The sequence below is a fragment of the Mus musculus genome, chromosome 17, assembly GCF_000001635.26.
Source record: "Mus musculus strain C57BL/6J chromosome 17, GRCm38.p6 C57BL/6J".
Lineage (NCBI taxonomy): Eukaryota > Metazoa > Chordata > Mammalia > Rodentia > Muridae > Mus > Mus musculus.
Genome location: NC_000083.6, coordinates 40,723,553 through 40,739,208, shown reverse-complemented (window position 1 = coordinate 40,739,208; position 15,656 = coordinate 40,723,553). Strand labels below are relative to the sequence as shown.

The 15,656-nt window shown below is 38.5% G+C and overlaps 1 protein-coding gene across 1 annotated transcript; it reads right to left on the bottom strand.

Annotated features, from left to right (window-relative positions):
- Positions 1-7,426: 7,426 nt before the first annotated feature.
- On the bottom strand, positions 7,427-12,089 carry Esp1 (exocrine gland secreted peptide 1). The gene is made up of 3 exons (NM_001038500.2): positions 12,007-12,089; positions 10,315-10,385; positions 7,427-8,321 (listed from the first exon to the last, which is right to left on the bottom strand). Exons 2-3 carry the CDS (start codon positions 10,381-10,383, stop codon positions 8,082-8,084), a joined length of 309 nt encoding a protein of 102 aa, NP_001033589.1. The 5' UTR covers positions 10,384-10,385; positions 12,007-12,089; the 3' UTR covers positions 7,427-8,081.
- Between the last annotated feature and the right edge of the window lie 3,567 nt (positions 12,090-15,656).

The following is a 15,656-nucleotide window of genomic DNA, read 5'->3' as shown; positions in this document are numbered from 1 at the left end:
TGTTTGCCTTTGTAAGAGTTGTCTTGGTCATGGTTTCTTTTCATAGCAATGGAAATCCAAAGTAAGGCCTACGGTATGAAAAAATGGAAGTTAAACCAGGCATTGACAAATTAAGCAGGGATTTGTACAGGAGACAATTTCCTGAAAAGAACATCAATGTCTTAGGCTCTTAGTTGGGGTTTCTATTCCTGGACAAAACATCATGACCAAGAAGCAAGTTGGGTAGGAAAGGGTTTATTCAGCTTACACTTCCACACTTCCACTTTTATCACCAAGAAAGTTAGGACTGGAACTCAAGGTCAGGAAGCAGGAGCTGATTCAGAGGCCATGCAGGGATGTTCCTTACTGGCTTGCTTCCCCTGGCATGCTCAGCTTGCTTTCTTATAGAACCCAAGACTACCAGCCCAGAGATGGTATCACCCACAAGAGGCCCTCCCACCCTGATCACTAATTGAGAAAATGCCTTACAGCTGGATCTCATGGAGTCATTTTCTTAATTGAAGCTCCTTTCCCTGTGAAAACTCCAGCTTGTGTCAAGTTGACATACCAAGCCAGCCAGTACAATTGACCCCTTGTCACCTTGACACACAAACACATCACTATTAAGCCTCAACCCTTACTTTCTTATTCATCCCCAAGATCTCAATAACTTTAAAAGTCCCACAGTCTTTACATATTAAAAGTTCAATCCCTTTAAAATATCTAATATCTTTTAAAATTAAATGTCTTTTAAGAATTCAAGGTCTATTAACTGTGGGCTCCACTAAAATACCTTCTTACTCCAAGAGGGAAAAATATCAGGGCACAGTCACAATTAAAAACAAAATCAAACTCCAACCATCCAATGTCTGGGATCCACTCACCATCTTCTAGGCTCCTCCAAGGGCTTAGGTCACTTCTCCAGCCCTGCCCTTATAGCACACAGTTTGTCTTCTAGGCTCCAGCTGCCTGTACTCCACTGCTGCTGCGGTTCTTGATGGTCATCTCATGGTACTGGCATCTCCAAAACACTGCTGTCTTCCATTGTAACTAGGCTTCATCAACAGCATCTCATAGGCTCTCTTCATGGTGCCAAGCCTCAACTCCTTTGCATGACCTCTTCAGTCCTGGGCCTTCAATTGCAACTGAGGCTGCACCTTCACCAATGGGCTTCCAAGGCCTCTTACAGTGCTGAGGCTCAGCTGCTCTTCATGACCCTTTCATGCCTTCAAAACTAGTACCACTTGGGTGACTTTTACCAAGTCCTGCTGCAGCATGAGGTACAACCTTGGCTATCTCTGGAGCACAGCCTCTGTGTGCTCAGAAAATACTTTTCAGAAGATGTCACCTCAATGATGCTGGTCTCTTCTTAATCACCACTAATTTCTTAGCTCCAGCTAACCAGCATCAATAGTCTCAGTAATGCAAAGGTTTCGCTTTAGTAGTTCTGGTATTTGTTAATCACAGCCGATTCTTCAGTCCCAGATAACCAGAACCACAGTATCTTCACAATCAAAATAGCAATGGCCCTGAAAAGAGGCTTTAATCTTCCCTCTAAAATTTCACAAGCCAGGCTTCCATCTTCTGCACTGTTTTCAACATTATCTGCCAAGCTCCTATACAACATCCCATAGAGCTCTTAACACTGATCTTCTAGCCCCAAGTTCCAAAGTTCTTCCACAGTCCTCCCCAAAATATGGTCAGTTTGTCACAGAAATACCCCACTATGCTGGTATCAACTTCTGTCTTAGGGTTTTATTGCTGTGAACAGACACTATGACCAAGGCAAGTCATATATATATATATATATATATATATATATATATATATATAAACATTTAATTGGGGCTGGCTTACAGGTTCAGAGGTTCAGTCCATCATCATCAAGGTGGGAGCATGACAGTATCCAGGCAGGCATGGTGCAGGCAAAGGCTGCTAGTGGAAGACTGACTTCCAGGCAACTAGGGTGAGGTTCTTAAGCCCACACCCACAGTAACACACTATTCCAACCAGGTGACACCTATTCCAACAAGGCCACACTTCCAAATGGTGCCCCTCACTGGTCCAAGAATATACAATCCATGACATGCTCTAAAACCAACAATTGATAAATGGGACCTCATGAAACTACAAAGTTTCTCTGACTCTAAGGACACTGTCAGTAGGATAAATAAACAGTCTGAAGATTAGGAAAGGATCTTTACCAAACCTACTTCTGACAAAGGGTTAATATCCAAAATGTACAAAGAGCTCAGGAAGTTAAATACCAATAACCCAAATAACATAAATTAAGAGTATATAACTAAACAGAGACTTCTCAACAGAGGAATCTCAAATGGCCTGGAAGCACTTACAGAATTTTTCAGTCTTTAGTTATCAGAGAAATGCAAATCAAAACAATTCTGAAGTCCCAACTTACACCAATCAAAATGACTAAAATATAAAACTCAAGATATAGCACAGGCTAGTGAGGATGTGGAACCAGGGTAACACTTATTCATTGCTAGTGGGAGTGTAAACATGTAAAACCATTTTGGAAATCAATTTGATGTTTTCTCAGAAAACTTGGAATAGTTCTACCTTAAGACCCAGCTATACCACTCCTGGGTATATAAACAAATGATGTTAGAATATCTCACAGAGACACTTGCTCAACTGTATTCATAGTAGCTATTCATAATAACCCATAAGTGGAAACAACCTACACATCCCTCAATTGAAGTATGGATAAAGAAGATATAGTAATCTACACAATGGAATGGTATCAAGCTATTAAAAACAAAGGTATCGTGAATTTTGCAGGCAAATTGGTGAAAATATCTCCTGAGTCAGGTAACCTAGTCCTGAAAAAACATGAATGGGATATATTCACTTATAAATATGTATTAGCCATAAAACACAGGTACCATGGTGTACTCTAAAGACCCAAAAATGGTAAACAAGAAGGAATGCCCAAGTGATGATGTTTTAATCTAACTTAGAAGGAGTAATAAAACAGTCAAAAAAGGCAGATGGAGGGAGGCAATTGGAAGGGATGGATGATGGGGAAGGGAATAGGAGTTTAGGATTAGAGTGGGGAAGAACAAGAAAGATGTCTAGATGGCCATGAAAATGAATGGAAATCTTCAAAAGATGGGTGTGAGGTGGTGGTGGACAAGTCCAGGAGGAGACAGAGACCTGGAATAAGGGAGGCACCCAAGAATCAATGGTGGCGACCTTAGCTGTGATTCAAAGCACTGTCCATACTGAACCTGAAGAGTCCACCTCCTGTAGGAAGGCTGGAACCCCAGTGGAACAATAATGACACTGATTTACTCACAAAAGCTTCATCTGAAAATTTATCCTGTGTACAAGAAGTGCAGGGACAAGAATGGAGCAGAGACTGAGGGAATGGCCAACCAATAACTGGCCCAACTTGAGACACATACCGTGGGCAAGCACCAATCTCTGACACACTAATGATACTCTGTTTTGCTTGCAGCCAAGAGCACGTTGTCTTCTGAGAGGCTTCATACAGCACCTGACATAGAGAATCACAGACATCCATAGCCAAACAATGGATGGGGTTGAGAACTCTTTTAGAAAAATAGAAGGAACGATTGTTGGCCAAAATGGGGATAAGGGCTCCTCAGGAATACCAATAGAGTCAACTAACCTGGACCCTTGGGGCACTCAGAGTCTGAACCTCCAACCATATAATAAACACAGGCTGGACTTAGGCCTTCCTGCACATGTGTACCAGATGCACAACTAGGCCTTTAAGTGGGTCCCAAACTAATGAATTGGGAACCATCCCAAAAGCTGTTGCTTGTATGTGGGATTTGTTCTACTAGGTAGGCTGCTTTGTCAGTCCTCAGTGTGTGAGGAAAATCCTAGCTTCACTGAGACTTGAAGTGCATGGGGTTCAGTGGATCAGTTACCTCAGGTGGCATCCAGGTGCTCACAGGAGCAGGGGAGGGGGTGTGGGGAAGAATTGTGGGAGAGGTGACTGAGAAGGCATCTGTGCAATGTGTGTCTTTCCCTGCATTTTTCCTTATCTTTCATATCTATATGCAGAGAAGAAAGGGGGAATGAACCAGGGTATTTCATTTCATCAGTTACGATCCTTTAAAATCTTTAATATGCCAGATTCTATTTTTAATTCATTTAAAAACCATAACTGCCTATGTAGAAAAAAAAACCTTAAAATTTCTTTTAAAAAATACTTTCTTATATAGAAAAAAAGTCTTCAAAACACAGGAAACAACACATGTACTAAGAACAAAAATGCAAGTACAGAGGCAGGCTTTTGGTCAGTTTGCTTTCTTCATTCTGCAGTCCAGGATTCCATATCCATGGATGGTCCTGCCCATAATTAAAATGAGCCTTTCAACGCCAATTGATGTAGTTAAAATAATCTCACATATGCATCCCTAGAGGACTATTACCTGATGATTCTTGAACCTGTCAAATTGACAGCACTATCACAGCTTTATTAATTGAACTAGTTTTTAACTTGTTGAAATATCCCTGTTTCATGGGAATCAAACTAAGTAGATCATGATGTATAATTTTAAAAAATCTGTTGTTTAAGTTTGTAAGTATTTTGATGGCAATAATTATACAACTTGCCTATTGCATTGTGTTTTTTCTTTGTGGTTGCTTAAAAATTATTTTTTATAAGTTCACACATGCGCACTGCATCTCCATCATTCAAGTCCCCTCAACTTCCCCTATTTTCCATCTCTCCATTCAAATTCATAGCCTCTCATTTCTTCAACAAATGTACAACTCACTAAGTCCATTTAGCATTGATTCAAAGAACATAGGTCCAAGGATGACCACATGAAAGTGTATAACCTCAGGAGGCACTCCTCTTTGGGGGACACTGACTCACCCTCTACAGACATCTACCACCTGTATCTTTTCATCTAGTGGATGACTGGTACCTCTTTTAGGTCATGTCAGCAGTGGGGACTAATTGAGGCAAGAAAGAACAACTGCTCTACAAATTCTCTACATTTGAGCCCAAATAGAAATGTATTATTTTCTCTAAAGTTCATTTGGGCATTTTTCCTATTAAGAAACAAATAACTAATACACTTCTATTACCAATCAAAGTAATTAGACATAAAAATCATAAACATAATGATGACGAACAAGTCCACTGAATCAAAAGTTTACCAAAATATGGGCTTTAACACACACATAATGATATATATTCATGTGGGAAAATTTATATAGTTCATGTCTTCAGAAAAGACAGGCAAATTATAAAACTTCAGTAAGACAGTCTACAGATTAGCCTGCTGTTATTGAATTGGAAAATCGTGAGGTTGAGTTGCATTTAGGTAAAAGAGTTTTGCATTTTTAATTGAGTGTGAGTTTCATTTTAGGATGATATGTACCCCTACATAATATGGTCCTATGGAAAACTTTGTACTGTTCCATATTTTATTGAAGCCATATTCAATATCTGATATTTTATTTCCCAATTTATTTCCTTTCTTCGTATGTTTATTTCTATGTTAAGCATTTTAAAAATGCATATGAAGTTACAATTTAAAGTAGGCAATTAAATCAGAGTTCATAGTTTTATTCTGGACAATAAATGCTTGGTAGCTGATATTCTGCTTTGCCAATTAGAAAAACTTAAATCAAATTAAAAAAAATCAAAACATCATGGCCCATTACTGCCTAAGAACTGGACACAAGACACAGACAATAACAAATCCAAATGACAAGGCTTCACCATCCAAAGCTCCGTGGGTAGCAGTTCTATATTCTGAATCCTACACATGCTTTGGGGTCTTCCTGTGATAAGAGTCAATGAGAGTCATTCTCTGAGGAGGCTCTCACACTTTCATCAACCTTCAACTTCTTTTTTTAAAGAATTATTTGTTTTATCTACATGAATACACAATAAGCTCTCTTCACACACATCAGAAGAGGGCATTGGATCCCATTGTTGTGAGCTACCATGTTGTTGCTGGGAACTGACTCATGACCTTCGGAATAGCAGCTAGTGCTTTTAACTGCTGAGCCATCTCTCCAGCCCAATGTTAAACTTCTTTACTAGGTATGCACAACAAAGACTTACTGTGAGTAATATCCTACCAGGCCTTCAGGAGAAGTTGTTGTTGTTGGAACAGCCATTTGAAATCCAGATGTGAAGTCTGTTCTATTTACAAAGGCCTTTCTTCAAGAACAAGTGCTTTAGTATTTCCTTATCTGAGTTATGTAAGAGCATAACTGACTTGAATGAATAGGAACACCCAGCTCAGCCCTACTCTTATTTTCCATGTGGAGTACTGGACTTAGGTTTACATGAACATAGCCTGCACAAGACTGGGCATGTCAACATTCAGTCATAGATGAGGGAGGTTGTAAGACAAAGGCTATCTCTAGGGAGGCATTGGCAGTTGAGGTTGTTGTGGCAGGGGAAGCCATTATTTTCAGTGGTTTAACACTTGGTGACTTTTCTTGGCTTCAGACACCACTAAATATATATATATATAACTGAGGGGCATTGATCTATGCACAGACAGGCTGGTCTCCAGTTGAGCTGAGGTCTGAACCCTGGAAGGGAGATAATTTACCTACATGACATGGTAGGCATTCCCTCATGCTCCTGGAACTCTGGCTCCTGCCTAAGTTACTGCTCCCCACAGCCCCCACAAGAGAAACATGGCTAGAAGTCATGTAGACAATGTCTCAAGCTTCTGACCTTCAGGCTAAACTCCTCCCCAGTTACCTAGCAACAGTAAAGACCATAAAAAAACGGCTGTTCAGCTTCTCCTAGTTCTCTTACTCTGCTCTGTCTTACTCCTCTCTCCCTCTTTCTCTCTAGCCTTCTCTCTCTCTCTCTCTTCTCATTCCTTTGTTCTCTTACCTCTCACTTCTCTCACTCCTCTCTCTGTTTTCTCCTCTCCTCTCACCTCTCTGTTTTCTCCTCTCCTCTCTCCCTCTTTCTCTCTAGCCTCCTCTCTCTCTCTCTCTCTCTCTCTCTCTCTCTCTCTCTCTCTCTCCCTCCCTCTCTCTCTACATCTACCTTCTCTCTTTCTCCTTGCCTTTCTACAATAAAGCTCTAAAACCATAGACAGTTTCTGCTCATCAAGGCTGCACTCACTCTCACCAGTGTGGGAACCTCTCTTCCCTCCTCCCTCTCTCCTATAACCCTGGTGTCTTTAGGAAAGTAGCCCCGGGACTCCCAGGTTGGGCCTCCCCTTGTACACGCCCCCCACACCCGTGAAGTGTGGGTCAGAGGCTTGGATGCCCACCAGGGCTGAGTGGAAAGCATATGGTAGCTCTCCCATGTTCTGCTGACCAGAGTTTAGGTGGAACTCTGGAGGGGTGTTGGGCCTTTCCCTCCCTCTCTTCCCCTGGGCCCCTTTTTAGTTCCCACATATAACTATGTGTGTATTATTGGTTAAACTTAATGAGCTTCCAAAAGCAAAACAAAAAGACGTGAAGCAGGTGAGTAATTTATTGGGAAAAGTGTTAATATTTTATGAGAGATAGAAGTAGGAGAGTCTGTGATGTAATCAAAATGTATCATATTCTTGAATGAAATTATCCACAAGAAGATAGAGAAAGCACTATGCTTAATGTTTTATAACTACAAAGCTTCATTGTTTGAAACATAAACCATTTCCACTCACTTTTCATCAGAGTACAGTATGGAAGAGCGAGGGACCCATGTGAATTCACTAAGAATGTTTGCCATGAAATAACATGTGCATTTAATAAAAGGAAGGTTAGACCATTAGTTCTGAAGTGATGCCTGCTGCTTTCACATCTGGTTCAGAACACATACTTTGCTGCCTATGGCTACGTTTAGTATTTAAGTGGAGGGAGGAGAGACTAGTTTATTGCATTAATTTCCAGACTACATTTTGCTTATATCTGGGTGGTTAACCAAATAGGATGTAGGAGTTGAGAGAGAACCTGGTAAAATCCACAGCAGGTATGACACTAGGAGCCTCCTATGTGAAAGTGAACAGATACATCCGTAAGTTCAAGAATTTTTCTAAAGGGTAGAGGTCATGCTTTATATAATTGCCCTTGGTCCCTAACTCTGGTCCTGTGAACCCTAGGGGGTATAATTCTGAAATTTACTGTGCTCACTTGATTCTTCCTAGTGAACGACATTTGCTCCGGCCAGTAAAGTCTTTAGGCAGTTTAAACTCCTGTTGACCAGCATTTGCCTGGTCTTTAACCAACTTGTCTAATTCACCAAGGGCACAGAGGATCCTCGCCAAGGCTCTTTGTACTTCTTGAGGGTCAGGGTTTTTCAAGTCAGCCTCGTGGTTTGTCTTTTGATCAGCAAATATGGTAGCTTCTTTTCCAGTCTGTGTCAGAACCTGAGGTAGAGGCAATTGTTTATAACAGGTTTAGAATAAGAAACAAAGGACTATCCAGGGATTGATTTTATTTTGTTTTATTTTTTAGTTCTGTGCTCATAGACCCCACAATAATATAAGAAAATTTCCACTTTATTTCTATGCCTATCTTCTGTTTTATGTTCCCGGAATAGTGACCATTATTGTATGTTTGAACAAACAGACCTAAGAAACTTATGAATTCTTGGTAGGAAGAATGAATATGGTAGACATTTTATCTAAGCCAATGTTGTCATACACAAACAATTTCCTCTATGTACTTAAATAAAATTCATTTCAAAGCTCAAAAATGAGTTTCCTGAGGGAAGGTAATTGTGAATTTTCTACTTATATACTATCTTATTTTGTATATAAAAATTCTTCTGAAAAGATCTGTTTTTGATTGAGTTATATTAGAGCTCTTTCTAGAAGGGCAGAGAATTTGAAAATATTGATAATAATATATAACATATAACAACTTAAAGGTTGCTATAAAGAAAAAAAGAGCAGTGAGTGAGCTAGGGAGAGAGGTGGACCTGTATATTTGATGTGATGACAGGTGATAGAGAGACTGAAGACTACAGACTTGTCATTGCTCATTATAGTCAGCAGATGGTACTGAACAGCACGGAGTTCATGGAGTCCCAGGCTCAGCCCCAGAACCTGTCACTTAGCTTTTGGATTCTCTCTGAATCTGGGCAAAAAGCAAAGGTTCACTTTCTGGATCGGACCACCTCAAAGGACCTCCTTGTTCCAAGATACCACTGGAGTCTATACTATTGTCAGTGGTCTATGTTTCTTCCCTAGACTCCAGTGAAGCCTGAGATTCATGTAAATGTTTTTGCCTGTCCAGCTGCCTGATATGTTAGTAATATCTCATGTTTGCTGCCTTGTATAGGAGCCATGGTAATTTAGTGGCATGTGTAATCACCTGAGACCTTTGGAGGTTAGTGGTCTATGCAGCCACTGTGTGCCATGATTGGATCAGTGGTCCTGATATGACCACTAAGCTCATGTGAATACCTATGGTCAGGATTGCTGCTTGAAGGGATCTTAATGTGTGTGATAGAGCTGGCACACCGCTCAATAGACATAGACAAGGATGACCTGGCTCCACTGTGCTCAGGCTACTTTACAATTCTCCTTAATTGATGGCATCTGGCTTGGATGGAGACAAATACTCATCCTTTGCTGTGGGGCTGACCACTAGGAATTTGACAAAGCTCCAGTGAAAATATATATCACTAAATGGACCTTCTCCCCCAAGTTAATTAACTAATTAATTTATTTATTGGGGGGTAGATCAGGGGAAGTGCATATTTGGGCTTACTGGGAGGCTAGTGTGATGGGTGTATGATGTGAGATTCCCAAATAATTAACGATTATTCAATCATTGATTAAAAGCTGAAAGGATTGTAAAAAAGTTTATTACAAACACTATGTCCTCAAACATGATTGGGAAATATGTGCATACTACAGAGGAATGAGGAGTTATCTCTTCCAATTGAGGTCAACTTCACATGCTATACAGATTAGCAAAGAAATTTGGCTCTTGGTCCTCATATTGGACTATATTTGAGATAAGGTCCTTTGTTCAGTGCTGGAGTCTTCCGTGCCTGTCTCACATTTCACCATGGTCTAAATTTAAGCTTTATATCTGAACTCAACTTTTAATGTTCTACTCAGATACTCAAGCCCTTTAATATGCATCTTTGACAGCTGGTAAGTGTCATATATTTGGAGCACATCTCCCTCTTTAAGTGTCCAGTTCCTACATGTCACTAGTGGGTACTATAGCAGCCAGAGGTAGGGAGCTCAACCTTAGTCTCTATCTTCATATTCTTCTTAAGTTCTCTGCAAACCCAATGAGAAGATTGTTACTCATCATAGCATTAGGATTTTTGTATTCATATTTATTAAACCAATTTAAAGAGTAATCAGTTATATCTGAGATAATTATCCATGTAACACTCACCCTTCCTTCAGTGATCATGGATGGCAGCAGTAGAATTATGAGAAATAACAACACTGGTAATGATGTCATGACTGAAAGTAAACAGAGAATAACCCTTTGTTGAATTAAGTAGCGCAGGGGACACAGAGGTAAGCAACATATTGATAGATAGAATATAAGCCAAAGCAATTCTGGCTGACAAATTCATTCACACAATAAAGGAAGTGATGCACTAAGGAGTTTCTGTAGTTTTATTGTGTCAACCATGGTTTTAACTGGAAGGATATTTAACCAAAATAGTCGACTGATATCCTTGATGTGTACGTGCAAAGATAAGACAATTCCTAGCTTCTTTCTACTCAGGTCTAATCCTCTGCCGTCAATGGCAAATGTGGGGGAAAAAGATCCAGCTTCTTCTCCTTCTTTTTGCCATGTACCATATTTTATTTTGCTATTCTCTGTATAGCTTTGATGTATACTGGACAAGTATCAGGCTGCCAGGGTTGATTGTACAGATGTAATTGTACAAACACCTTAGAAGTGATATTTTGTAATTTCAAGAGTAATTTCAAGTTATGTCAAATCAATTTCTCATTTTTTTCTTCAATAAGAAATACAAACACAATTAATGAATTGCATATTTCAGTTCACTCAAACACCTTCTTTTAATAGATGGGCTCTTTCATATTTCCTTTACATTTTAATCAAACTCTGCTCATTGCATACAGTTTCCAGTCTGAGAATTTATGAAGTCCTACATGCTTTCGGTGCTTCTAATGATCACCTAATGTTGTGTCCACTCACTTTCCTTCTGGAACTCATATAATAGGGTTGCATTACAAACTAAAGGTGAGAAGTCTCATTTTCTACATCATGTGAACATTCATAATCTTCAAAATAATTTTTATAATTATATAGTTTCTTCAAATTTTTAACTGGCTGAATGACAGTAGAGAGTCATGATCAGCAAGCATCTAGTACATTTTACATATTTAATTACCATTTCCTCTTGATTTTCTCAAGCACTGTCACTTACTCTGTAATGTGCTGACAAATGCACTGCCTGGGTCTCATTGAAATTTTAAACTAAATTTTGAGTCAAAATATTCCTGCATAGATCTGTAACTATTTTCTGTCTTCCCTCATGGCCACTATCATTGTCCAGGATCTAGAAAACATTTCTGTTCACCATGATTTTTATACTTTGTGCCCATACCTTCCAGAGTAAAAGTCATTATTCTTATTCAGGAAGAGTAAATAAGAAGTAATTTTCCCCCCTATAAAATTTACCTTAGGCCCAAAAGTTTAGACAAAATTAGACACACTTATAATCATGGGCAGATGAGGAAATGCATTAGATTTCAGATTTCTTGTGTTCAGAGTTGTGAATTGCTGGGTATTACATCTCTTTTGACCATTTTATTGAGATTGAGTAGTCCTTAAATTTCTCAGTTGTATATTTCGAAGACAGAGTCTCTTATATTTCACTAGCCTTTGTAATCTTTTTTTTTTTTTTTCAAATTCAGAGTCTTTTATATTGAATGAAAAGCTCAAAAGCTATTATGTTATCACGTCTTTCATTTCTTTTGTTAATGCCATTCAAAGGATACACAGAGCACCTGAGTAAATGATGACAAACTTCAATATTCTTACAGAGGTGTTTCTCATAGTGATATGCTTTTCCTATTACAATATAATGTACTGTTATCTTACCATAAAACTTGTTGTCACAGTCCTTGGACTTAGCAGGAGTTACTTGTTTCATATGATCAGTTCAGGTCAGCTTCTGCTGCAGGCTCCTGGGCTTCTCTGGTTCTCAGTGACTCCTCCTTTAAATGTGTAGAGGGCGGGTATTTGGTGTATTGAGACCAGAGGTGTTTGTGCTTTATTGGCTGCTGTTCCTTGAAGAGTGGATTGATTTCATGCTTTCCCATGGGTTGTGATTCTTGTTCTTTAGTATATTTAAGAGAATGACATGAAAGAGTAGCTCTGATTCAATTCCCTGCATCTGTTTTGTGGGTCGATAATCTACTATCTTGTCTTTGCTCCTAGAGATATTCCTTTGCTTTTGTTTTTCAGGAAAGAGATGGTGAGAGGAGACTGATATTCTTTTACACTCTTTTGGTCTATAACTTGTGGGCTTGGTTTGTTGTTTCTATTATAACTATATTAGTCAACATTTCTGTATTTTGTACCGCCTTCCTTATTGATCGCAGTGTTGCCATCCTTTTCTGTGCTTCTCACAGTTTCAATGACATGGATCTTATGTTTCGTTTCTATTTTTCCTAGATTTTTGAACCCTGCTTTTTCATACTTACAAATAAGAAGAAAAAAATTGTTTATTCTTGATAATATTGGAGAATCTTGAAACTCAATACACATGATTCACATTTGACAATTTATTATCATAATATTTAAGACTTGTGAGTAATATAAAAAATAAATTGATAATCCATATAACAGAATAAAATAATCCATTTGAAGCACTGCAGTATGTGGGAAAATGTCTTGAAATTATAAAATATTTTGTACACAAAATGAAATGTTTGAGATATTTTTTTATTTTTGTTTTATTTCAAAATACCATTTTCATTCTATGAAATTCTTAGATTTCAGGGAATTTGCCAGCATATTCTATCACAAGCTCATGCTTTCTATCAGCTTTTTGGTTTTATGATCATATTTTAGCTTGGTATGTCTGTTAGGAATAAGTAGCCAGCATTAGAGCAGAGTATATTACATCACAATCTCAAGTGCTCTGTCAGTTTCTTTGGTAATGTGATAACATTTTTACTTGTTATGTCTCTAAAAATGGCAAACAAAATGCATAGCATATTGAAGGTATTTACAAATGATTTCCTCCTTTTTGTTTTTATTCCTCTGAACAAGAACAAAGAAAAAACTACAAATAAATAATCATTTTGTGATTGGGTATTTATTGGTTAGTAGTATTCATTGTTTCCCAAGTTAGAGAATGTTAAGTTTTCACATCATCATATGCAAACATATCATTTAATATATGTGAAATAATAAATGTTTTAAAAACTTCAAAAAATATAATAGCTTTTCAAGAGTGAGTACTTTGAACCTTGAGGGAGGAGTTAACTGGTCAATATGGAAAGGTTTGAAACCATCATAAGATATAGTTAATTAAATTCAAAGATGGATTTAATCTTTATGAGGACAATTTATTCCACTTGGCTTGTTGTAAACAACTATGCAGCTATATAAACAAGGAATACTATGATGACTGTCATCAACACACAATTGGATAGTTACAAATTTGATTTCCATTTGCATGGTTGGAAACATCACAATACCACCCCACCCCAATTATTTTTGAGCCAGAGAGATTAAAGTAAAGGAATATATAAAATATCTCTACATGGTGATCTATAATATGCCATGTTCTATGAATCTTAAAGACACTGTAAGGTATGGGGTAAAGGAAGGTATTTGGATTGAATTTTATTTAGAAAATGAGTCAAATGTACTGTTTCATTTGCATTTGCAATTCCAAATTTTAGTTTGCATTCACAGAAAACATTAAAAAATTAACTGAGTGTAACAGTTCTCATAACTGTAAAATGTTTTGAATGTATAATAAAATTATGTTTATTTCCTACTACTCTGCAATCCTGTGATTGAGACTGTCTTGTATTTTTGCTAATTTCCCTCTTTCCACTGAAGCATTAATTATGTATCATGGATTGTTATACATACATTTGATGTGATAAATGACCATAGTTGGGCAAACAACTTCATTAAGACACACCCAGTCAACACGTAAAACATACTTTTGTGTGTCTCTATGGATTTCCTGGGAATAAATTGCTTCTGGGCTCTAAGTGAGAAGGAAACACTTTTGTTGGTGTATTATGCTAGCAAAAAGATGGTTCTATCTTTGTCTTTCTTCTTTATAAGAATGTATTAGTGAGGAGCAAACTTCCAAATTGATTAATGCCCCTCAACCGAAGAATGGATAAAGAAAATGTGGTACATCTACACAATGGAATATTATCCAGCTATTAAAAGCAAAGACATCCTGAATTTTGCAGGAAAATGGATGAAACTTGAGAATATCATCTTGAGTGAGGTAACCCAATGCTCAAAGGACATGCATAGTGTGTACTCACTTATAAGTGAGTACCAGGTTACACTCCACAGACCCAAAGAAGCTAAACAAGAAGGAGGTCCCAAGCAAGAAAGCTTTAATCTCACTTAGAAGCAGTAATAAATCAGTCATTTAAGGCAAATGAATCAGGGGAACTGGGAGAGATCCAGGATGGGGAAGGGGCTGAGGGGTTCAGTATCAGGTGCAGGGAAGGACAGGGGAGATGGCTAAATGGCTATGAAAATGAATGGAAATCTGCAATGGATGTGTGTGTGTGTGTATGTGTGTGTGTGTGTGTGTGTGTGTGTGTGTGTGTGTGTGTGTGTGTGTGTGAGTAGGTGGTGATCATGTCCAGGATGAGACAGGCCTGGGATAAGAGAGATATGAGATATCCAGGAATCAATAGGGGTGAACTTAGCTGTGACTCAGTTCACTGGGGATTTGGAACTTGAAGAGATCACCTCCTGTGGGCAGGCTGGAACCTCAGTGGAGGCAACATAGGGCCCATCCTACACACAAAAGTTTGACCCACAAATGTATCATGTATAGAAGAAATGCAAGGATGAAGATGGAGCAGAGACTGCGGGAAAAACTTCAGACATATCCTGTGGGAAAGTACCAATCTCTATTACAATGATATGTTGTTATGATTTCAGACAGGAGGATGTCGGCCTCTGAGAGGTTTCACCCAGCTACTCATACAGACACATACAGATACCCATAGTCAAACAATGGATGGAGCTTGGTGACTCTTTTGGAAAAATAGGAAGAAGTGTCCTAAAGGGGGTAGGAAATCCACAGGAAAACCAACAGAATCAGCTAACCTGGGCCCTTGGGCCTCTCAGAATCTGAACTACCAAGCAAAAGACATACATGGGCTGGACCTAGGCTTCCAAGCACATATGTAGCAGATGTCAGCTTGGCCATCTAGTGGCTCCCTAACCGTTGAAATAGAGGCTGCCAAAACATTTGCCTGCATGTAGGATGCATATCTTTTCATCTAGTGGATGATTGACACCTCTATTAGGTCATGTCAGCAGTAGAGACTAATGTGGGCAAGATTAAAACAGGTGGACTGAAGCTTCACAACCACTCAGCACAAAAGGGATGTTTTATTTCCTCTAAGCTACATTTGAGCCTTTATTATAGTGAAAAATTATGACTAATAAACTTTATTTTTTATTACATGTTTTCTTCACTTACATTTCAAATGCTATCCCCTTATCTAGTTTCCTCTCTGACAATCCCA